This window comes from Ictalurus furcatus, chromosome 11 (assembly GCF_023375685.1).
Source record: "Ictalurus furcatus strain D&B chromosome 11, Billie_1.0, whole genome shotgun sequence".
NCBI classification, from domain to species: Eukaryota; Metazoa; Chordata; class Actinopteri; order Siluriformes; family Ictaluridae; genus Ictalurus; species Ictalurus furcatus.
The window spans coordinates 784028-810000 of record NC_071265.1 but is presented as its reverse complement, the minus strand read 5'-3'; the positions used below and the strand labels follow the sequence as shown (position 1 = coordinate 810000).

Sequence of the window (25973 nt, the reverse complement as noted above, 5' to 3'; positions counted from 1 at the left end):
ATAACTGCCCGCTGTAGAGATGGACTTTATCTCCACATTAAGAGAGAGGGGTGTGTGTCCCCTTCTCAAGTGTCAGACACTAATGTGGAAGTCAATCCTGCAGGAATGAGGTATTTTTGTAGACCACCCCAGAAGTTAGCATCACCCCGGTTCCCTCGACACAAAGCCAATAGGATTTTTCCATTGGCTTTTGGATTATTGCAGAAAATAAACACTGTGACTAACAAAAGTTTATGATTCTTACATGTTCCGTTCATTACGATAAGATTCATAAGACTTTGAAGCCTATACACTCGCCAGAAATAAAAATCTAAAGTTAAAGCTAGAAATTAACTACACCACGGTCGCATGACTTCAACGTCACCACCACTACTCTTCCGACAACTCTTTCAGTCTTTATTAAAAAAAGACAAAACAAAAAAAACAAAACAATACAATTGGAAAATACTATACATTGATAAATCTACAAGTTGGGAAGTTTGAGTTGGAATAGTTTGCAAGAGTGTGAGTATAAACATAACGAGGCTGTAGTAGATGAGATTTCCTGTTCGGAGTGATGGCGTTTAATGTCTGCGACAACCTCTGTGGTAAAATTTAGCCACTTGATAGAAAAATCTTTTTCAAGACACATAAAAGCTTTTAAAAAAAATTCTGAGTGGGGTATTACTGATGTATTTTATGTCATAGTATAAAATGTGAACATATATTGAGATTGTGTTAACCACAGACTTTATTTCAGGCATTTAACCAAAAACCCATTCAAACCCCCATTAATTTCGGGACGATGGAAGTCGAGTACACAGGAAAATTAAGTCGAGATCACGATAACAAAAAAAGAAAAAAATAATAATGCATGGCCGCTTAGGGTTTCAGTAATTTTACAACGATAATAAATTCAGTTCAATTCAATTTTATTTGTATAGCGCATTTAACAATGGACATTGTCTCAAAGCAGAAACATATAAACACAGGATATACATTTTAAGTGTGTGAATTTATCCCTATTGAGCGAGCCGGTGGTGACGGTGGTGAGGAAAAACTCCCTAAGATGAAATGAGGAAGAAACCTTGAGAGGAACCAGACTCAGAAGGAAACCCGTCCTCATCTGGGTAACAACAGATCGTGTGAAAGTAAAAGAAAGTTCATTATGGTTTAATATGAAGTCTGTTTGTTGAATAGTCCACTGTTCACTAAAGGAGACCTGAGTGTAAAACTGCATGTGGTAATTGCAGTCCCAAGGCCATCGCAGCAACCGTAACCACAGCAACCACAGTGAGAACGTCCATGTGGAATTGAGGTCCAAAACCATTTCCATGGTACTTCAAGCGGTACCGTCCTCAGCGATCTCCAGACTGTAGCCTCCTGGTGATGAGATCTCCATCCAGAGGTAGGGCATCAGGAAAGAGACCACATCCCTCAGGATAGACATGTTTCATCATAGGATAAAAGGGAAGTGAGAAGAACTACAGGAGTGATTTGCATTAATGTTACGTAAACAAACCCAGTTTTTATTTTTTTTAACTTCCAATGAGAAACTCCACTAGCTACAGTATATAGAGATATATCATAAGCAGAAATGAAATAACACACTAACCAGTGTGAAGATCGGTTCTTTGATTTATGTTACATGCGCCGCGTCATACTAGCATTGTTCTCAGACTAGATTAGCAAAGCGAGTTAACCGTGCTAGCTACGTACGCTCACCAGAGACACCAACAATCTCTGCTACTTCCTTCCAGGCTTTAGTTTTCTTTGTTAGCATCTCTATACACATTTAATGAGAGGTCGTATATGACAGGATAAGATTAAACCACGCTTTATGAGTTTTTCTTGCAGGTAGGAACTAACGTTGTGAGCAGGGAACTGAAGAAACGCCTTGGGGTTTGGTCTGAGGAATCGTTCTTCCCAGTCGTTTGTATTTGTGGTTTTACTGCGCCGTAATTTGCGTACAATTGAGAAACTGTCAGTTCAAATGACGCTGAAATCAGGGCTCCGAGTCAAGCTCCGTCTTACTTTTGTGAACGTAAAGTGATGCTTCGCTGCATAGCGTCTTGAACATACGGAACATGTGTATGTACAGACCTCATATGAAACGTTTCTCCACTTGTTTTTACTCTTGATCTCCATGAACAGCTATGTAGAGCAGCGATAAAGCCTGGATCATTTTCCCGGTTATTATTAAAAACCATTTCAAGCTTATCTCCACCTAATCTCTACATCTGACCCGTCTTTGTGCTGGCTGCATGTTTTTGGCCTTCTCGGTTCTGATGAAATGCGATCGTTATCAGCACATGTTATTGGCACATTACCCTCACTCATCTCAGGCACTGTTCCATCTGTTTTCAAAACACACCCTCGACATTCCTCAGAACTCAGACACTGAATCTGATTTACTGGAATCTTATTGTCTCACCTATTATTTATTGGTGTGTAGTCTCACATGTCTAGATGAAGTGTAAGATAAGCTTGTCGTCTCACCACGTTAAACTAACTCCTATCGGAAAGCACGTCAGTGATTCTAGCAATTTTATCAATGATGTTTCTTTTTAACTTTATTAATGTGCTCGTTCTAATATGTTATCCGTTTTATAGTAACATCGCGTTCACGGGAACGTTTAAGCCAGACGCTCTACTAATAATAAACGGATTTTAAAAAATCACTGATACGACGACGTTTGTTTTCTGTAAGGAGACATTTACTTAGCATTTACGGAAGGAGTCTCCAGTGTCAGCGCTTTGTAACAAAGCTGTAACTTTGAGTTTCGAGAGAGAATAAAAGAGAGGGCCGGTGAAGGAACGACTGTTTATAGCTGCTATAACGTAAGCGAGAACTCTCGCTTAACGACATTACATGTAGCTATAAATGGGTAAAATGTATAACGTGTCGTTGTTTAATGAATAAAAAATTGCATCTATTCAATAATCATTGTAGTAATCATTGGTATGTAGTCAGTAACTGTTAAATCGTAAACTGCTGTGGTACAAGAGGAATAAATCACTCAAGGATGTGCTGTTATTGGAAAATAATCGACTTCTGGGTGGTAACAGTGACTCTGCTTCATCACTCAGTATTTTACAGTGTTTATTACTGAAACTGGCCTAAAATCATTCGTGTAAGCCTGAAAACCCCTCAGTTGAGGAACCTCCCCTCTGAGCAATCTGTTACTTTCCACCGTTGACCAGATTACAACACTAACGTTGTTTTGCTTCCTTTTTGCTTTGCTGTATCACAGGAAGAGTCAGAAATCACTGCCTCACACCGCGCAGCAGTACTGCATGCTCTCTGCGTAAACTCTCGAAACTCTGAGATTATACAGATGTGTTTTGGGATCAATAGGCAAGGGTCAAAGGTCACAGATAATAACTTGGTGCTGATTTTACCTGGCTGCTGTACAAACTTGCAGGTCAATATTTTTTCCAGCACAAGATCACTTTGGAACGGAAAGTCTGAACCGAGATCTACCACACGATGTGTTGCTAAAAGAGACGAAAAGCCCAACAACAGTAACGTCAGTTTACTTTACTAACGTTAAAGCAGTCCATCTACCAGTACGGGAGTCGGCCATCACAGTGAGAACAGTGAGAACGATATGCTTTCGCCTTCTTCTGTTGTTCAGCCACGGTTTCCTGAACCACGGCTCGATGACAGTTCACATACCGAGTGGACGTAGAGTAGCTCTCGATCGACAGATCGACCACCAGCGCTCTAGAGACGCTCTAGAGAAACTCCCAGAACATCAGCAGCTTCGGAAATACTCAAACCAACAACCGCGCCACAGTTACAGTCGCCGAGATCTGAGGTCACGTCAAGGAATTTTTTTTTTGGCATCAAATCATGATTTCTAAGATTGTTAAAAGGCGGTACTGCAGCCAAATTTGATTCAAGGATCACTGACATACAAACATAAAACCTGCAGAGTCAGCTCACAAGTTTAAACCTGTCTTATAAATCCTTCCATGGTGCTTTATCATACAGGCCTTCTGGAGATACTCATAATAAACAAAAGGTTTATTTACAGCTCATATCACGTTTTTATTTTTGCAAGTGACAAAATGAAAAAAAATCATCTTTTACTGAGGACAAACATCACATGCCGTGTCCTGTCTGTGACCTTATATAACACATCATTATAACATTAACACTCACGCTAATCAGTGACAATACGAACATTTCTTCCCTATTTTTAGCCATTAATTCCATTTAATCACGAGTTAAAAGGAAATGATCAGCCTCTATGGTTACTCAGGAAAAAATACAAATACAAACGAATCAACAACATATAATTATCAGGTTTAGCACAAACATGTACAGCCATTTAAATCCTGCTTAACCGGTGCACACACACACACACACACACACACACACACACGTCTGTTTAGCAATTTTATCATGCTGACAGTCTTGATCAAATCAAATCATCCCTTTCCTCATCGCACCTGAGACGATCACGCTACGACTTGTCCGTCGCAACTCATTGGAGCGTGAGCCTGTTTTATTTTTGTTTGAATATATATTTTTTCTTCTTCGTTTATTGCACATTGTTTTCTACAAACTGTGAGACTAAACATAATAAAATAACACTAAAACATCACAGTGATAAACCCACCACTCTCCTCTTTTACAGAAGGATCTCATAAACTCAATGTGAAGCTGACACATTTTACATGTTATATTCCTTTTTTTTGCATATAGTGCCTGTTGTGATTTTTATGCAAATTCATTCATTTATTTTCACATGTGACTTGCACGTAATTTATTTTAAAGTGATTTCCATGTGATTCTTCACACGTGATTCTTTACACATGATTCATTTATTTTCCATGTGATTCTTACACATGATAAGTTTTTCCCATGTGATTCTTACACATGATTCATTTATTTTCCATGTGATTCTTTAAACATGATTTGTTTAATTCCATGTGATTCTTACATGATTCATTTAATTCCATGTGTTGCTTACACACGATTCATTTTCACATGTGATGCTTACACACGATTCATTTTCACGTGATTCGTTACATATGATTCATTTATTTTCCATGTGATTCTTACACACGATTCATTTATTTTTACGTGATTCTTTACACGTGATTAATTTATTTTCACGTGATTCTTTACAAATGATTCATTTATTTTCACAAGTGATTTTTACACGATTCATTTATTTTCACATGATTCTTTACACATGATTCATTTATTTTCACATGATTCTTTACACATGATTCATTTATTTTCTCACCCTCTCACTGTCATAGCTAAGTGCTGCCATGACACTTTAAGCTGACATAGAGATGTTATAAGTGGACTTATAACCACGTACAGTGTTGAATTAGACCGAGGTTGTCTTTTTCAGGCTTAAAGAAAGTCACTGTTGTTGCTGTGGAAGGTATAGCAGTTTATCCTGGCGATAATTTTCACACGGTGTATCTATTGTTCTCTGTGGCTCAGGGAATTATTACTGTATAAGTGTATAAGCGCTAGCTTTAGCACAGCAGTGTTTAAACAGTCACAAGGGGAAAGAGTTTGGGGGAAACTGTGTGTTTAAACATAATGTGTTTTATTTTCCTGCTTTTTATTACCAACCCTTGTTGGCGTTTTTTTTTTTTTTTTAACAATTCCTGCAACTGTAAAGGTGTCAGTGTTTGTTTCACAGATGAACGTCTCTCTCTACACCTTCACCGTTATTTAAAACAACTGATTTTTTTCTCAGTGATTCATTTAAATCATCTGTTCATCACTAACATTTGCTCACTTTTGCTAGCCAGTTATCTTAGCACTCAGATTCTATGGCTAAAATTTTCATCATTTGCACATCAGACGTGTGATTTTGTGACATCACAAACAGAGCTCATATGTAGCTCTGTCCCAAAATCAGATTTACCCTGTATTAGCTATGACATAGGAAATCGACAATTCCAAATGATTCACTCAAACGATTCCTCAGACCAATCCTACGGCACGTGTCACCCAACTTTTTTTTTTTTTTTTTCCTCCAGTTCCCCGGTCACAACTTTAGTTCCTACCTGTAATTAGTTCCCACATCAAATGGAAGAAAAACTCATAAGTGTGGTTTCATCTTCTCCTGTCATTTACAACCTCCCATTAAATGTGTATAGAGACGTTACGAAGAAAAATAAAGCTTGGAAGGAAGTAGCAGAGATTGTCGGTGCCTCAGGTGAGTGCACGTAGCTCGCGCGGTTAGCTCGCTTTGCTAATCTAGTCTTAGAACAATGCTAGCATTAAGGCAAGCACGTAACACGTAAATCACACAAACAATTCTGACACTGATGAGTGCGTTTTAATTTCTGTTTATCTAGCTACTTTCTCATCAGAACTAAAAAATAATAATAATAATTGGACAGGCCACGCCCACAAGAGATCAACTACAAACTACACAAGCGACTGGTCTCTCGCTAGTGTGAATGTAGCGTTACACAGAAGTGCTGAGAAAGTTTTTCTTTTAGATTGAAAATGTGACTTTAGTAAAAATCAGAGAGTGATGATGTGCTGTTGCGCAACTCTGAGAGCGTTCCTTTGTCTAAACGGGTAAATTCCCACTTTTTTATGGATTCGTTTTGTGTTTTATTGTAGTTGTTACCCGTGAATTTCTGCATAAACAAGTCTGAAAATACTCACAGATGTTTTCATGTCTCTGTACTAATCAATATCATCATGTACACTGCTTTCTTATGAAGTTTGCCAAAAAAAAACATTTACATAATGAAAAATTCAGCACGGCCAAGAGATTTAAAATTTTTATCTCATTCAGTAACAGTTCCAGAGGATCTTAAACATTCACAAAAAAGAGGATGAGTGATATTTCATTGCTGTTGTTGTTGTTGCTTTTCTCTCCCGGGGGTGGGGGGTTGTTATGGGATTTCATTCCACTTTAATTTCCATAGAAATGGTGAGGAGTTGGAGTGTTTTTTTTTTTATGTATCGCCACCTAGTGGTGAAAAGAATGGACGCATGCACACACAGAGACAGGAAGTGAGTTCACAGGACCATGTGTGGAGTTTAAACTGCATTCAGCACCATCTCTAGAGTCCATCCCAAGCTCCTAACAAGAAGAACTCACTTTCTTCTCACCACTCTGTCCAGCTCGGGTTCTCCACAGCCACAGGAGCCTCTCATAAAAGTTCCCTCAAAGTTGTGTTTCTTTTGGAATTCTTTCCTTTAACTCCTGCTCCTTACTTTTGTACATTTTGAGGAGACATGAACAGGAAATGCACTGCATGGCACAATAAATAAATCAATAAATAAATCAATAAATAAATCCTATTCATTGCATAACTGTCTTCTTTGTTTTGTTTTTTTTGTTGTTGTTTTTTTGTTTTTTTGGTGTAACAAACAATTGGTAAAAGTACAAACCAGCAGCTGTCCAGAAGTACACGTGTGAAAGGTCAAGGGTTTTAGTCTAACAGATTCTAAATTATCATAAATTAACAATTTAACCCGCCAAAAACGAATTAAACAGGACTTCTCAATAACCACGTATAAACAAACACAAGTCACTTAAATTAACTTAACAAGAATGTTGACATCTTCCAACACAAATCAAAGGGGCGTGGCTCCAGTGTGGTCAAAAAGTTTTATCATAAAATCTTTGTGATCGGCGCCCCCTGGTGTCTGATGGTGTGCTTAGCGCTTTTCTTTTTCTATACGCAGGGCTTCTTTTGCAGCCAGGGACACAGCAAAATAACTTCCACGGACCTGCACCAGGACATAATTTAACTAATTTCAATATCATACTCGTTATTTAAACGTACACAATAATATTTCTGATACTGTAGCCATAAAGCTTTTTATTCCTGAACTTCACCCACAGAACACGTTTTTAATCAAATTGCAGATTCAAGTCAACATAATTTAGAAGTTATGTGTTTGAGTCATGTGACCAGTCCATGTGAACAGGCTAATAATTATTATTATTATTTAAATTATAATAATGTTTATAATGCTGCACCACTGTAATTAAATTAAAAGAAAGGCCCCTGGTGCTCCCCAGACCACTTGGACTACCACACCTGAGGACATTAGGGGTTTAATTTTGAATTTTGAAGTGGCACGGAGACTTTCAGGTATCAAACTGAGCTACAGAGAGGAAAAACAGGGTTTTTAAAGGTGTATCTGGGAAACGGGACTGCGTGCTTCAGTCCTGTGAGGGAAGGCTGCATTCTGACGAATAAACACAGTTCCCCGAGACGAGACTGACAAATCAAAGACAGTTCCCGTCTACAGATCCTCTGTCTGAGTATCCACAGGACAGTGCAGTGGGGTTACGCGTCCCAGTGTAGACCCAGCCATAGCATGACTGAGTTCCTGTGTCTGTTTCCCATCATATCACAGCACCCGCGCCAGCAGAACGAATTCGTCTGGAGGCTGAAACACAGGGAGATCATTTCTGACACGATGGTAGTGTTAGCACTTGCTTAATCTTACGGTAAACCTGATGTCAGTATCTGGATGGGATTAGTTTTTCAGACTTTATGTCTGTTAATCGATTCACACGGGATTAGTGTGTATCTCTGTATAAATCACAGAAACGGGCTTGTCTTGATCATCTAAAAAATCCCATGCGTACTACACACACATCCCTCATTTTACACTTATACAAACTGTTCTTTAGTCCTTTATTATAAACTCTTGTTGTAAGGGGCGTGGCCAGACAAGTTGCCTGTGCTCATTAGTAAATCACATGACCATAATGACATATCTGCAATCTGTACCTGTGCTAGGAGCTCAAGAACTAGGAAGCATCGCGTCTTGGACACGCCCTTTTAAACACTGTCTGTGATTGACAGTTTTACATTTTTAAACGCGGTTTCATTTTGTTTTTCGATTTAAAAAAAAAAAGAAGAGAGACGAGCTCTTCCTGGAGCGAATTTATACTGAAGAAAAAAGCAAAAGCTCTTTTTCCCACAGAACGTAACACGATCTCTACCGACACGCCCATTCAGACGGGACGTACGATGATACCGTATATTACCTGGGGTTCATTCTACTGCTTAGTTTACAGAAGCAGTAGAGATCTGGAAGGATCTCAAATCCCAGAGCTATGTCAAACTAATCCCATCCAAACATCTCCCATCCTCCATCACACACTCCATCAAACACATTTAATGAATAGAAACCTGGCAGAGATGACCTGGACCTTCCGTCTCTGTATGATGTACTCCAGATATTGCTGTTCCTATGGCAACAGAGGACACTGTGCAAAACAATCTGATATCGGAAAATAAATAAATAAATAATCCAGGTTTTGAACAACAATTTGAAACTCTACATGAGTCACTCACTAATCTGATTTCTTTTAGTGGCTTTGCTATAAGTAATGTCATCACAGCTATCTCATTTATAACATTTTCCAGTAACAAGGTTGTTAACAATTAGCAAGCACTGCTAAGGTTAAAAATAAATAAATAAAAACAGTAGTTTCTATAACCCAAATACCAGGGCAGTGATGTAAACCCCAGGGACACGATCTGTTTTATTATCCCGGTCTCTATTTCAATTCAGAGATCATTTAAATTACTGCCATTTTTAAATATAACTTCATTATTCTGTCAAAATGATCTTTATCGTATTTCTTGGAATGACGTTAAACCGATAACTGTTTAGCTCTGCCCACATATAGCTCCAGCACAGGCCATTAGTTACAGTATGGAAATATCTGATGATGGATTGGTTCCTGAACCACTGGTGAAGAAGGGCCAGGTCTGTTCATGTCCTACTGAAGGAACCTGGGGTGTGAACTCTCCAGTGTGTCTATTTGTTTTAGTGCAAACATTTGGAGAGAAGACCCTCAAGCACAAACGTACACACACACACATACACACACGTACACACACACATACACGCATACACTCTCGTACACACACAATGTAATTCAAAAGAAAGTGTCAGTGAAGTGCTGTTAAAGCTGCGCTCAGTGATGTGTAATGTCTGGTTTCTCCTCAGACTGTAAACACATGATATGGACCACCAACATCGACCAATCAGGACAAGGAGGCGTCTCTACTTGCCCGTCAGGAATTCAGGAAGCTCTGCCTCTCATATTTGCACTCAGGCATTCTAGTCTTGGTTTGGGGGCGTGTCTTTATGAGGGCAGGGCTTAACTCGAATCACAGACTGCACCTTCGAGAGCTTCTTTTCGGTGCTTAAGGGTAAAAAAGAAAAAAATTGTCCATCGTCCAAATTTTTACTTTTATAGCGTTTCAGCTTCAAATAAAGAAGTTTCTTTCCGACTTTCTTTCCGTCAGTCATCGTGAAGGAAATTCAATTCAAAGTTTCCCTTAAAAACACCTAGACGAACGATCTTTAACCGTGACTGGCGGAAGAGAATCAACGAGAAGCACTTGAGACGTAGAAACATAGAAATGTGTCTGTAGCTAAAGTCTCTCAAAAAAATAAAACATTCAAACAAAACAGAACACCGATATAATCTTAACTTCTTTTTAAAACTAAACAAACTCGTGACCGTTATCTCTCAGCCGTCAGTCACATTTTAACGACGTTAAGGCGCCTCCGAAAGGAAGAGACTATATATTTTTTCGTTCCCACGCTAAAATGAGGGAAGTGACGGCGTAGACGACCCCACACGACCCCAGAGTCCCCTCAAAGACTCTCTTTGGCTACTCACAAAAAAAGAGAAGTCTTTTGGGAGAGGAAGACAGAGCCAGGGATAGGAGGGTGAGGTGAGGTGAGGTGGGTGTTCAGTTGTGTGTGAGACACTGGAAGCGGTTCTTGAAGTACAAGAGGCCGTTTTTCGTACGCGTGGCGTCCGAAGAGGCCGGAGGGTAACGGAACTTTGCGTAGGCTTTGTCGCTCTCTGATTGACCCCACGGAAGCTTGATCTTGGTGGCGTGGTTCACGATGACATCATCACACGAGCCAACGTGGAGCGAACCCAGGCCGTCTATGAAGAACTCTGAGAACGGAGGAAAGGATAAAACAGTGAGGTGATCTGGGGGAAATGTTCTAGCTACTAAGCGTTCAGATTAGAACACACGTAATGTTTATCTTGGGCACAATTTACATTTACTCACTTCACTTTTTTTTTTTTGACAAATTGCATCTATAACATGTCTTCTCTTACACTGGAGTAGTAAAAATGTTAATTGTCAATAGGTAAATGCTCATCTCTCCCTCTGTTTAAAACATAATCAGAATCTATGATCATGCAATTCAGAAATTCATATTCCAAACAGTCTAATATGACTAACGTTAGCGATATTAGCTAGTTAACTAAACTAGAACTCGTGAGTGGGATTTCAGTAGCAGAGTCTTGATTAGCGTCCTCAAGTTATCACCGATTTATTTTAACAGCAACCCAAACGCATCAGAATATATCGCCTTACTGAAGCCTTCAAGCTGATTGTTTTGTGACGTCACAAAACGAGCTTATATGAAGCTCCGCCCCCAGATTAGTGTAATACTGAGATACTGAGAACATCTTGGGTTTAAATGGAAAAACAAAATCTGTTAACAACCAGACATTCATCATTTAAACACTCACTCACCGAGGTGGGCGACGCGAGCCAGCCGGGGATCGAAGCCCACCTGTCGAACCTTGTCTGTCCGAGCCAGGAAAAAGTTGATGACTCCGTCAGTGACCACGCAGTTGGGGAAGCCCTGGATGATGTGATGGAAACCTCGTCTCATGTGGAGACAATCTCCATCCTCCTCTCCGGCTTCGATAGAGATGGTCTGCCTGTAGGTGGAGGTGTAGCCTGTAGCTTCACGCACAGCACCGCCCACCTACACACACACACACACACACACACACACACACACACACACACACACACAGTCCATTACTAGAACACTGGTCTTCTTTTATATTAACCTTTCTTTAATTAAATCAGAATGTTAATTTGAAATTAACATCCTGCTGAAAAATTAGAGAAATTAGTCATGGTGTGTGTCACGTAATGTAGGCTAAGACGGAAGCAATTGCAGATATGGAAATTTAATCAAATAACAAGTCCAAAGGATCAGGCAGAAATCAGTGTACACAGGCAGGCAAGAGTCACATGATCAGGCAAACAGACTAGACTAGACAAGGCAGAGAATCGAGATCAACAGAATAAACAAAGTCAAGAACAGAAACGCAAACACGATATAAGGCTTGGAATAACGACAGAGACAAAACAACTGAGCGTAACACTTCACAAAGTCATGGTGTTGAAACAGTCTCTATATGGAGTGGAGTGAGTGTGTGTGAGATTGGGAACAGGTGTGTGTGATTAGAACTCCGGAGAAGGTGAACACGTGTGTGTGTGTGGGAAGTGTAGTCCTCTTCGGCCATGTTTGTAGTTCGCGGTGCATCCTGGGAAAAGGAGTTGCTGGTTTGCTGTGAAACGACAGTGTGATGCTCCTTTGAGACCTTAAGCACTTCGACTCCATGGGTTCACGCTGTAAAGTGTGTACTGATGCACCACTGAACACGATGCTTCTGAAGTTTTTCTGTTAGCGTTACTCGCTGATGGACGAAATCTGACCCGAGTCGTACTTTCAAATCATTTTAGTACTATTGCAAGGGTAGTAGTGGATTAGCGGTTAAGGCTCTGGGTTACTGATCAGAAGGTCAGGGATTCAAGCCCCAGGACTGCCAAGTTGTCACTGTTGCGCCCTTGAGCAAGGCCCTCAACTCTCTCTGCTCCAGGGGGTGCTGTATCATGGCTGACCCTTTGCTCTGACCCCAACTTCCTGACATGCTGGGGTATGTGAAGAAAATAATTTCACTGTGCTGTAATGTATACATGACAAATAAAGACTCATTATTATTGTGTGTGTGTGTGTGTGCGCGTGACTGTGTGCGTTCAAACATTAGAATGAGACTCTGTCAAATGTCCTTTTTATCAGAAAGGTCACATACTGACCCCATGACCCCACGCAGAATTCTGCAGCAGCTTTTTGTTTTTTTTCAGTCCCACACTTCCCCGTCTTCTGTGGCTTTGTCAGTTTCTCAGTTCTGTCCTCCGTCTCACCAAAACTCTATTTCTCATTTCCTTTCTCTTTCTGTCTTTGAGTGTGAGCTAACGGAGGCTGGTGTAATTATACCAGAACAGGAAGAAGATTAAAAAGACATCAGGATACGGTTTGCTTTTTTTTTGGCCTCCATATCAGCTGACGTGCATTCACAAATGTATTCAAGCGGATTCTTTTTTATTTTGTTTTCTTTTCTTTTATGTTCTTTATAAAAACACAACATTCTTTCTAATATCACAACCAGCTGCCATTGATGTGATTAGTAATTTGGCAATATTTATTTAGTTTAATATTATTATTATTATTATTATTATTATTATTATTATTATTATCATTGTAATGATGATGTGATGTGCCAACTTCAGTCATTTTTAAATAAGAACCACATTTAAGGTTGAAGTCTTTTCACGGCACTGAATCTGCTCTGTTGAGAGATTTAAATGACGTTTTACTTTCTACTGATGCCGGTAACTCTGTGATTTTAGTTCTCTTAGACTTATCCGCTCCAATCTAGATTAAACTCCCATGTGGAGTTAAAGGGCTCTGTTCTTAATTGGTTTAAATCTTGTCTATCTGAGAGATATTTCTCCGTCAGGAATTCTACATCCTCTGCTGCTCCTCTTGAATCCGGACTTCCCCAGCACTCTATTCTGGCACCTTCGCTCTTCTCCCTCTTCATGCTCCTCTTAGTTTCGGGTCTGAGAAAGTAAGGAGAATCCTTCCACTTTTATGCGGACGATACTCGGATCTACCTGCCGTTAAAAAGACACGACCCTTCAGCATTACTAACTCTTTTATCCTGTCTCGATGAGGTTAGACCCGGTTAGCCAGTCACTTTTTAACTCTAAACGACTCCAGCACCGAGGTTATAGTTTTAGAGTTTAATAATACCGCTCTGGGAAATTTGTTCTGAATTGTTTATAATTCTCATTGTGTACGGGAAACGTGTTGTTTTCTAGACAGTGTCCTCTGTCGTTACCTCTAGCTTTTTTTCAGCTTTGCTTACTCTCCAAAATCAAACATTTTCCGTCTGAAAAGTCCCTTGAGATAGCCACTCACGATAGCCTTTATAACCTCATGTTTGGATTACTGTAATTCCCTGTTCTGCCGTATTTTCAAGTCGCAGGTAGCTCGACTTCAACTGGTTCAAACTCCTGCAGATAAATTTGTAAAAAAAACGGTCGCAAATATGACCAAGCCACGCCCACTTTACGCGCGCTCCGTTGGCTTCCAGTCCAATTTAGGATTGACTTAAAAATTCTTCGATTTGTGTACAAATGCTCACACAACCTTGCTCCTAACTACCCGTCTGATCTGAAGTTTACGATCTGGTAACCTCACCCTACTGATGGTCCCTTGTTCGAGGTTAAAACACAGAGGAGATGGAGCGGTGGTGGTGTGGCCCAGATTGTGGAATAGCTCGCCAGTGCAGCTTAGGGTAGCACCCTCTCTATCAGTTCTTAAATCTCTTCTGGAAACGTATTTGTTTTCCTTAACTTTTAATACTTGTTAATTGTCACTCCTTGTTACGCTTAAATTTTTTGTATTTGTTTACTTTGCTCATGTAGAGCGCTTCGGTCAGTCGTGAGGCTGTTTCAAAAGTGCTTTATAAATAAATGAACTCAACTGAACTGACATACGAATTTGGAACTAAACAAGTAACAGGTGGGAAGAACAGAGATGACACACATATGGCAGAGACAGGACCAGGAAGTGAAAGTAACGTCACAGTAAGAGCACAGGTTATGCAGATGGTGCAGACGACAAACACTGTGCTCTGAGGGGATTTGTGTCAATTATTATTTCATTATTCAGTGCTTTATTTACTATCACTGATATAATTAGTAATATAGCAATATCTGACCGAGAGGAGATGGGATGAACTGACAGGTAACGCGTACTGATTCTCACCTGTGTGTAATGACAGTGAGTTTACTTATGTGTAACGCCGTGAGCCGTGAACATCGAAAGGCTTGAAAGCCAACAAACTAGCTTGGTCTGTTACACGTTGTGAGCCAAAAACCTGTCTCCAAACATGAACAAAACAAAAGAGGTGGTCGCTGAACATCGACGGCTCCTCGGTGGAGATCGTCAAAGAGCATCGAATTCCTTGGTGTTCACCTGCCGGAGAACCTCACCTGGTCCTGTAGAGGTCATATTTAGTTCTGTGTTGTTCCAAGATGGTCCTGGAGGAACGTTGTTTCGTGTCACTCCGTACTATACCAGCTGTGTATGGCTGAAATGACAAGAAAGCCACTTGAAATGACTTGGAATACTGTGATCGGCATTAATGATCGGCAGCAGCATTCACAACATCTGAGAGCCATCCTGAGATCTTTGGGATGAGCAGGACTCACGGAACATCTGAAGAAGTGTGCGACTGGATGGGTGAAAGCGTGGCATCTGGGCACCAGATCCGGTCCAGTGGACGGAGCAGTGCGAGCAGGCTTTTTGTCAGGTAGAAGTGGTTTTGTGTGGGGCCCGCTGTCAGCTCTTGACCAAAATCAAGAGTTTCTGCTAATGATATACTTTGAAATATCTAAAAAGTATATTTTACCAAACTGTTGAGGAATTCTTTTTATCTCGGTTGATATTTGACTACGTGAAGGATTTTTCCAGGCAGCAACACGCACGTTTCTCCATTTTGTACAAACACACAGTAGTTTGTTCGCTTGGATCTTACTTACGTATGTTTTTGTCTGCTTTGTAGTTTCTGTAAAATAAGAACCTCGCTGGCCTTTCATACTTTTTTGTAGTAAACTACGATGTGACGTGTAAAGTGTAAAGTGTAAAGCGTAAATGTAAATTGTGAGCGTCTCACCAGGTCGAGCGTGGTCTTCTCCAGAACGTCCACCAGTTTCTCCAGCTTGGTGTTGGCAGTGAAGATGAAATCGTCGTCCACCCACAGCACGTACTTGGTGGTGACCTGGGACACGGCCAGATTACGACCTGCAAACCAACCCTGACACACACACACACACACACACACACACACACACACATACATACATACAATAAAACAACTACAATATGACATTCAGTACACGTGAGATGTTTGGAGTCAAATCCTTCGGTGAGCCAAGTCAAATGATCTTACTGACCGAAAAAAGAGCCACTGACAGTCGGAATAAATAATTAAGTCCTTAATAAGCGATGAAATGAAAACAGTTCTTGACTCTCGTACACTGGTTTCACATCTTTCTTCAGCGAAACCTGAACTTTGTCTTCTATATACAAAGATCTCGTACCTTTCCGAAGGGCATGATGTAATGCTCGATGTACGGGCCGGACACCACCCTGGGGTTTTCGCTGTCGTCGGCTATCACTATGGTAACAGTGGGGTAGTAGAGCCGTATGCTGTCAATCAGGTCCTGGAGCTTGTTATAGCGCAGGAAGGTTTTGGTGGCGATCGTCACAAGAGCACTGATGTTGTACTCCACTGTTAAAGAAAATGAATCAACACCTTCTGACCAATCAGATTCAGGAACTCAACAGCGCATGTATTAGATGTTACTAAGTGTTACTCTTTACGTCTGAGTGCTTGTAGCACTTGTAAAATCTGATTAGGAATCTAATCTAGATTCGGGACAGGTGAACGATCAGGTGCAATCAGGGTTGTTGTGTATTGGTGATGAACCTTTATCTCCGTCAGAGCCTGTGTTGTAGAGTTTGGGGGTCACGCCGTGACGGATTTTGACGGTGAAAAGAGCCTGATGCCCCTCTGTCTCTAACTGCACTGAAACACAAAACGTACAAATTCTCACGTCACATCACGTGTTTCAACACATAATATAATAACATTCATTAAAAGAGTAGGCATTTAACTAAAAACGTTCTATAAGATGAAGTATTGGTGTGTTTCTGCTGCAGGACACAGCCCTAACCATATGATCGAGCAGCGTGATTACAGACTCGTGTGAGAGTAACTGGTTTCAAACGTTCCATTATTCCAACGTTCCAGTGTTCCAAAACTAACATCATATTCAGACAACTTCAAGCCCAGACTCCTCCAGGCCACCAGGGGTCAGTGTGTTTTTGTGTGTTTTGACTCCTGGAATGCTGTAGCGACTTTAGCCTTTGGATCGCCCTCGGTTCTGGTGTGTGTTATTATCCGTGTATGGTCCTTTTTTGGCTTCTTCTCAGGATGTCTGTATGTGTTCTTTAATGGCAGACGACATCTTAGGCAGGTTTTGTGTCTATCCTTGAACAGCACACTTGAAAACTGTCTTCTGTAGCACAGCACACAGGGCACACACGGTGAATCCATATGCAGAGGTTTACATTCAAATAAATAAATAAGTAAAAACAATCCGAGTTGATGTTGTAACACAGGTCAGAAGGTAAGTCCATTAATTTCAGGCTGATTTTACTGATAAGAAAAGACTGGATAATTCTTATAAGAAAAGGGGAACAGGACAGTTGACCTACATTACACGCCCTTTCTCCTCACATCGCTCAGGCCTAACTGAAACGTTTCTCAAATTCACAGACTAGACATACAATATGACCGTGCTCTGAGCGTCCGTGGCTTTCCGAGCAGATGCACTATTGTTGCACGGTGTTTCGGCTGTGTGACGCAAACACAGGATCAAGAACTCATCCAGGAACCGTGCAGTTCTCATTCAGGAGAGTTCCTCAAAAAAGTTCCTGAATCTCAGGAAATAACGTGCATTTTTTATCTGCTACTGTGCAGTATATCTGCGCGCGTGTGTGTGTGTGTACCTGTGTCGGCGGTGCTGGGGTGGAACAGTGTGTTTGTGTACGTGATGAACTGAAGCTGGCGGTTCAGGTTGGGTAACAGGAAGCTGGCCAGCGTCATGTGCATCTCACCGTCACCTCTGACCTTTACCCCTTCGACCTCTCCGGCGACGTTAAACGTACCGAGAGATGCCGAGAAATTCAGCTAAAAAGGGACAGAGAGAGAGAGAGAGAGAGAGAGAGAGAGAGTTTAAAAAACCCTGAGAAAAAAAGCAGACGGAATACAAAACAGTAAAAATAACAAACTCACTGGTGATGTTTATAAACTTTATACGTAATTTACAGACAATTTAGACGTCTCGTGCAAAGGACATTCAACTTACAGTGTAAACGTCTCTTGGCAGGTCTTTTAAGGCCAATCCTGAAACACAGAACAGACGCTTCCTATTAGTACACAGTCTGTCTGAGCCCCCTCAGAACTCTGGATGACTTCCTGTGACTCTGGTGGATGGAATTATTTCTCTTTAATCTTTAATTACTGTCAGATTCAGACACGTGACTTTAGAGTAGGATCCAAAAGTCTTAATCTCTATCCCTTCTTCTTTAAGGATTCATTTCTCAGTAATAATATTTTTATCTTCGTTTATTTATTACATGTCGCGGTCTGAATGAGCGTAACTATATGAACAGAGAGCATCACTGGGTCACTCACAGTGATGTGTATTTATTTGGCAGGATCTGATGTTGATTAAGAACCTGACAGTGATCAATTTACTCTAACAGGATCGCACTCTTCCGTCTTTCAGGCAAGTCACGCGCAGGTGTTTGCGTGTGCCAATACCCAACTAAAACATTTCCACCGGATTTTAAAAATGCCGATTTAAAAAAAAAAAAAAAAAATCGCGTTCTCACGTGCGTGTTGCTAAGCGCAAATCGCCTGTAAATCACCAGGCGCACGCACGGCACAGGTGATTTGCATTCGGTGACGCCACGCCCACAAAACCCCATAAAAGGCAAAGCTCACAGTGCTAACATGATGAGCGAATGTCGGAAACGGTTTTGCTACGTGTCCGACGCCTAACAGTGTCATAAAGGTAAATAATGATGCACTCATACTGTCTTTGTGAAATAGTCACCTGGTATAAGAATAGTCTTGAGCGGCCGCACCTCCACACCCTGCGTCGGATACTGAAGCGGGCTGTTAGCTTCAGCTACGATCAGTAAATCAGCAGGGGTCTGTGACCTACACACACACACACACACACACACACACATATATATATATACTGTATAATCATAACTGCTAAGCTGTTGTTTGTGTATTTTTGATGTACATTTGCACCTCATTTGGAAGCCCTGGTACTCTTTGGCACGGCGTCTCTTCATTTCATCGAGCTGAGAAGGCTGGAAGGCAGTGTGCAGCGGGTGGGCAGACACCCGTGGGAACAGCAGTTTGGCGAAAGGTAAATTCACGCTGGCCTTCTCACCCTCACACACACAGCCATTACGAGCCAGAAGCCTGCGAGACAAGGACAGATTTGTTTATTCTCATTGGGCTCTTTATAGAGTTAACAACAATATGTGAGAGGAGAACGTTCTTCGAAAGCCCAGTTGATTTTCTGGGCTATAGCACTTGATCCAGTACATCGTATTATTATAACGTGCGGATCCAGATACCGACCCTGCGACGTTCTCCTTCACACGGTACGGGATGGAGCCGGTGCTCAGGTCTGGATCGGGAAGTCTCTCCTCCAGCAGCCGCTCGACTCCCGAACCGGGTCTCTGTCGTACGTCCACGGTGCTGTAGGCTCGAGTGGGCCATGAGTGCAGCACGGCCATCAGCAGCACCACCGACGCTATCAGCGCTAACAACACCGTCTTCAGCAGAGAATGCATTCTACAATCTGACACAGGAAACACACACACACACATACACATATACATAACGGATTAACGTTCTGGTCCTGTTCTACAAACTGGTACTAGTACATGAGGCGGAGCTTTTTGATTGACAGGCGAGCAGAGCCAAAATCCTCATCTGTGTCCTTTAATGAACCTAACCTACATTTTGTCCAGAAGGACTGCCGAGTTTATCCGAGTAATCCCACCCGATTTATCTGAGGGATTAATTACAGGTGTGGTGCAGTCAGGTGGAGTGGAACATCTCGTCCTCGGGGATCACAGATGAGTCAGACGAGTGTTTATAAAAAAACAACCAGAGACCACTAATTAAATTATGTGTATAAAAACAACCAGTGTTTGTTATTCCGTCATCGTTTTTCATTTAATTCATTAAATTCAAAATGTATATTTGCAACGCCGTGCATGAAACGTTCATTAAAACTGTAATAAAACGTTCTTAGTCATGTTTAATCCTAATCATTATACCATTATTATTATTTACAAAATGATATATTCTTATCTTTATTATGTACGACGTATTCATATAATTAACTATTCGTTTTTTTAAACATGTGACTATATAATGCAGATCAGAAACACATTTAATTTAAATATGAAGTTAAAATAATAAATATTATAACATTTAAAAAAATAAACAATACTTCTTTATTAAATGCGTTTCTAATCATTAATATACACATCGCATTTGCGAAGAAATGAAATCTAAACTGCGCTCGCAATCCAAAATGGAAATATGAACTCACTGTGTGGTGTCAGTTCGAGACGTGCAGGATGCCATCGCTGTTCCTGAAGACCCACTTCACTGATTTACAGAATTCAGACCAGAGAGGAGGAGGCTGAAGTCGGGCTCGGCACATCTGCTGACAAAATATACGCACAGCTCATTCAGAGATAACTGCGTACTAACTGCGTACGCCGTTGAGTAATCACTGGAAAAATCATTCATTAAATTACAAACGCAATATTACAGTTTTTCCTCAGTTGCTTCAATAGACTTTTCTGAATATTACACCATTTTCTCTGAACCAACCCAAACTTTTCTACTCCAAGTTCCTGAAATCTGTGTGTTTCTGGCCGACCCGGTCACGTGACCTCATCCACATCACTCCAGATGTTTCCCTACCATAGCAGAGAAACAAGAACACCATGACTCATCCTGGCTGAATTTTTTGTAGGTGGAAAAATGTTAACATCAGCAGATTTTAGAATCTCCGTTCCTGTTCCTCTGACAGCTGTCCTTGTCCGTCTCTGCCAAAACATCAGCAGACTATAATCGTCCTTTTTATAAACCGGAGCTAGAAGAAGTACTGAGAAATGATACTTACAGTGGGGGAAATTAGTGTCCTTCCGCTTTATTACACACAACTTTTATTTGTGGACTTTAATCTCGTGAATTTTTTTATGTACGGATTTCTTGAGTTAACACTGATGTCTGGTGAAAATTTCATGTGAATAGCCTCATTGGAAATATATTTACTGAAAAAAATGCTGATGAAAAAAATATTTATTTCCCCCCACTGTAATAATAGAAGATCTCGTTATTTTCAGGATATTTTACTTCGGATTAATTCATTATTAAACTATGTTGCGCTATTCACACACAACCTCAGAGACTGGATAATGTTGTCAGGTGAAACAGCATTGCTATCTTCGTGATAAGTTTTACAGGTGAAGTGTTACTGGACTGTTGTACAGTAAATATTTAAATATTGCCTTATTTCCGAACGCAGAAACCAACGTGTGCTGATGGACTCCCGGTTAAAACTGAACTCTGCGTGTAGAATTCTGTTTGTTTCATTCATTTAAAACTCAGTCTGTTTATACAGCAGGAGTGTGTGCGTGTTGTGTGTGTGTGTGTGCGTGCGCGTGTGTGCGTGTTGTGTGTGTGTGTGTGTGTGCGTGCGCGTGTTGTGTGTGTGAGTGTGTGCGTGTGTTTGTGCGTTTGTGCGCGTGTGTGTGCGTGCGCACGTGTGTGTTTTGTGTGTGTGTGTGTGAGTGCGTGCATGAGTGTGTGCGTGTGTGCGTGTGCGTGTGTTGTGTGTGTATGTGTGTGTGTGTGTGCGTGAGTGTGTGTTTTGTGTGTGTGTGTGTGTATGGGTTGATTTGTTGCTTGTTGTTAGAATTAAACAAACAAACAAACAAATAAAATAAAGTTAGAAAAACAATGGGAATTTGCTGTCATTGGAAAATAAAATGAAATTAAAGCTGCAAGCAGCATTTTTGGGGGCCAAGCACCCAGACTCAGCGAGTCTAAACTTGTTGCATAAGCAATCACAGGAAAGTAGAGCCATAACTATAGGGAAAAGGATTGAAGAGTGATTTGTAGTTTCAATCATGACGTGTACGTTTTGATCACGGACAATGGTGGACTTCTCTGATTGTAGGAGAAAAGGTCTAGATGAACAAATGGGCAGCAGGGTGGTGTTGCTGCTGCTGCTGCTAATGCTGTACCCTCTGGTGTTGTCTGTTGTCACTTCGACTTGTGGTCATGATTGCTACTTCTCTAACCTGAAACTTTATTTCTTCATGCAATTTAAAAAACATCTAAGGTATTTATATTTTTTTCTCAGCAGTCTGGGCCATGTTCCCACTTTGTACAAGTTCAGACAGGTCTTAAGATGATGTGAGTCAAATTTGGTGAAGACTGGACAAAATTAGGAGGAGGAGTAGCAAAAAACGGCACCAAGATGAAAGCATTTTCGGCATGTTATTGTAACTTTTGACCAGTAGGTGGCGTTGTCATAAATTGTGTTGCATAGCCTCGGGTCATGGTCCTGAGAATGCCTACCAAGGTTTGTGTGAGTGTGCAATGTCGGTGCTGAGATACAGCCTCACTTCCTGTTTGGTGGTTTTGCTGTCAGATTTGTTGGCCCAATATGGACAAACCATTTGGAGTATTCAAAATTCCTTTCATAACTTTTGTCCAGGTTGGTCTGAAGATGATGTGTGCCAAATTTGGTGATTGGACATAATTTGTAGAAGGAGTAGTGTAAAAATAGTTTTTCAAAAAATCCAAGATGGTGGAAAATCTTATCAGGCAGAAATTGATGTCATAGGGTGCGTTAAACTCGTCTTGACCCAGAGAATCCATGGGTGGGCTTTTAAATTTGGGACATGGTTCAAATGTTATGACCATAAACGTACTTCCAAATTAAGCCCTAATTTGACCCGATGGTGGTGCTAGAGCACTGGTAGCACTTGGCCCAAATTTGGTCAGAATGTTCCTTAGACCCTCCCCAATCAGTGTGCAAAATTTCACAACTTTTTACTAGATGTTTCTATGGGCTACCGTAGACACCCTAGCCAGAAGAAGAAGAAGAAGAAGAGGAAGAAGAAGACAAAGAAGAAAGATGAAAAGGTAGAATAACAATAGGGGGCCTACACACCTTTGGTGCTTAGGCCCCTAATAAAAACAACAGCTCATACTGCCGTTTAAAAAATAATCAAATTAAACCAGTGAATAAGGACAGGTAAAATAAAGAAATAGAACCCCAATACCAACAAAGTTGGGATGCTGTGTAAAATGTCAATAAAACCAGAACACAATGAACGCAAATCTCAAAAAACCGTATGTTATTCACAGTAGAACATAGAAAACATATCAAATGTTTAAACTGAGGAAATGCACCATTTTAAGGGGGAAAAAATCAGGTAATTTTGAATTTCATAGCTGCAACCCTAATTTGTGTTTGACCCTCATTTAAATCTCTGTAAAGTTCACAGGCATGTTGACTTCAGCGCTGGCTCTCACCATGCCTCATATCACGGATATAAACAATGAAATTTTTCCGTAATACTATCTGCATTAGCGTGCTGTTTAAAATACTTGACTTGCTCCAGAAAGCGCTGAGTGCCGAGTGATGGAGTAAGGTGAAATGAGTGCTGCGGCCGGCGTGAGCATGTGGAACTGAAGTGATCCTGGACGTGATCCACGAGAGTGCACGAGGAGAAAGATCACAAATGGCCCTAAGTGTGGACGGTCAGAGTGGGTCTATAGAGAAAAGTCTAATGTACAGGGTGAGGAGCGCAGACACAGCGGTTAGCTCTCTCAGCATTTACCATGAAAAAAAATCAAACTTTTGATTATATATTAATCTACACTATAGTGTGTTTAGTCTTCCATGCGTCAACGTTAGATGGCTTGTGTGAGAGAGGAGAGCTTAATCACGTTAGCGTGTAAAAATAACATGTTTTAGATGCCTAAATCCAGAACCAGAATCTTCTAGATCAGCATTTCCCTCTCTGGCAGAACCCTTAATGGTTCTCTGCCAACAAAAAGCACAACAGAAAACACATCAACTTTCACTCAAAATGGGAAAGGCCAGTCCTTATTGAACAACACTTTTACAGTCTTATCTAGCTAAATTAGCAAAAACAATTTAATGTGAAGTTACTCATGTTGTTACGAGGAATTCTGAATTTTCTGTCATGTTTTAGATTTTTGCTATTGTGTTTCCTAATTTTATCCTTGTGTTTCGGTATTTACTGTCAAGATTCCGAATTTACTTTCATGATTCCGAATTTACTTTCATGATTCCGAATTTACTGCTGTTTTCAAATTTACTGTAAATATTCCAGATTACTGTCGGTATTGAGAGTTTGCCGTGGTCATCTTTCTGAACTTTCTGTCACAGTTTGCTCTGGTGCTTGTGGTGTTTTGGGTTTTGCTGACTGAAGCCCCCTGCTTTAAATCGTGTAGGTGTACACACACACACACACACACACACACACACACAAATACAGGAAATACAGGAAATTAGCGTTTTTCCTGGATGTGGTCCCGGGTTGGCACGAGGACTGTTTGTACTTGGAAGCCCAACAAACTGGAAAATTCATGGAAGACTGAAACGCAGTCTGAAGACGCGTGCATTTTATTTATTCACTTTAATATATGCATGCGCGTTTGCATCACAACCTTTGCGCGCGCGCGCACACACACACACACACACACACACACTGTGTGCGAATTCTGCAAAATCGTCGGCCTAAATTTGATCACATGAGGCGCTCGAGCCGAGCGGTGATTCCCGTTAAACCCGATAAACACACACACACACACACACACACACTGCCGGGCCGCGAGGTGACCAAACTCACAAACACAACACTACAGGAGCAGTAAGAGAGATTATAAATCTCCTGCAGCGTCCTGGATGCAAACAAATGATCATTAAGTAATTAATTTCTTCTTCTTCTTCTTCCTCTTCTTATTCTTATTCCTCTTATTATTATTACTACTACTACTACTATTATTATTATTATTAAAATAAACACGTAGGCCCTCTTTGTCATGTGAATGCGCATGTTCCACAAATCTGTTACTGTGTGTGTCTGTGTGTGTGTGTGTGTGTGTGTGTGTGTAGTGATGTGAAAAGGGGCTGGAAAACATAAAGCTAATCGCATCACCACCACCACCACCATCATCATCATCATCATCATCAAGAGCGAGCCAAAAAAAAAAAATCAGCATGCCATAAATAGAGCTTACCTTTAAATGCCTTTTAAATCGACTCCTGTGATGAACCTAAATCCGAGCCTGCAGAGGAAACAGCAGCCGGTGAGGAACGGGAGGATAGGGTGGAGGAGCAGAGAGAGGTGGATGATGCAGGAGGAGGAAAGTCGCTCCTCTGGCGTAGAATCATTCCGATGGAGAAGGGAAAGCTGACCGCAGCCGGGAGGAGCGGAGGAAGAACCAACCGTGGAGATCCACACTGAGGCCAGGAGAGGGCGCGCGCGCACACACACACACACACACACACACACACACACACATACACACACACACACACACAGGGTTGCCAGTTCACAGGGTGACTGAGGGATTCTTCATACGCAAATGACAATAAACCAGGGGCTCCAACCCCCCCGCATGTGCAACACCTCTCTGGGCTAAAATTATGCCACGCCCGCCATCTTATTCACTGAAGGGGATGGCTGGGCCTGCACACACACACACACACACACACACACACAGAGATGTTCCACAGGTGATTTAGGCTGTGTACACATTAACCAGGATAGATCTGAACACTGCATTTTCGTTTTGAAGCGCTCTCCGTCTACGCAGGCTTTTTAAAACTTTTCACAAAAATTGCTTGTCCACACCGAAACGTCCGAAAATGCTCACACCCCTGTACTGAGCATGCGTAAAAACGTAAGAAGCTTTGACCTGCGTCATTTCCGTCAGGCGTTTACTTCCTTTCCATCTCTTTGAATTGATGCGGCGACGTTGCTGAAAAGCACCGAGTTGAAAACAAAAATGCAGTCTGTAGGTCGGACAAAGTGACTTTTAATCTTTAACAATGCTGTGAAACCAGATATCGGGCACAACAGCCGCAGTACAACGTCGTCCGCCATC

At 41.1% G+C, this 25973-nt stretch overlaps 1 protein-coding gene across 4 annotated transcripts; it reads right to left on the bottom strand.

Annotated features, from left to right (window-relative positions):
* Nucleotides 1-6756: 6756 nt before the first annotated feature.
* b4galnt1b (beta-1,4-N-acetyl-galactosaminyl transferase 1b) lies at nt 6757-25619 on the bottom strand. Of its 4 annotated transcripts, XR_008387097.1 has the most exons (13): nt 25104-25619; nt 20359-20472; nt 19374-19596; nt 19035-19211; nt 18829-18935; nt 18076-18113; nt 17717-17897; nt 16632-16730; nt 16243-16433; nt 15816-15956; nt 11524-11761; nt 9136-10931; nt 6757-8383 (listed from the first exon to the last, which is right to left on the bottom strand). XR_008387097.1 is itself a non-coding variant. In XM_053636389.1 (12 exons), exons 3-12 carry the CDS (start codon nt 19586-19588, stop codon nt 10717-10719), a joined length of 1602 nt encoding a protein of 533 aa, XP_053492364.1. In that variant the 5' UTR covers nt 19589-19596; nt 20359-20475; nt 25104-25619; the 3' UTR covers nt 6757-10716. The 4 variants fall into 4 exon arrangements, 3 of the variants coding, with proteins under 3 accessions (XP_053492364.1, XP_053492362.1, XP_053492363.1); XM_053636389.1 differs by having other exon boundaries at nt 6757-10931; nt 20359-20475; XM_053636387.1 differs by having other exon boundaries at nt 6757-10931.
* Between the last annotated feature and the right edge of the window lie 354 nt (nt 25620-25973).

What these genes read in the sequence shown, in the direction of transcription:
- b4galnt1b (XM_053636389.1), bottom strand. Translation starts at nt 19,588, where the DNA reads ATGCATTCTCTGCTGAAGACGGTGTTGTTAGCGCTGATAGCGTCGGTG. An exon ending in GTGAAGGAGAACGTCGCAGG is followed by an intron (nt 19,212 to 19,373) that starts GTCGGTATCTGG and finishes CTTGTCTCGCAG; the next exon opens with GCTTCTGGCTCGTAATGGCT. An exon ending in TGCCAAGAGACGTTTACACT is followed by an intron (nt 17,898 to 18,075) that starts GTAAGTTGAATG and finishes GTCCCTTTTTAG; the next exon opens with CTGAATTTCTCGGCATCTCT.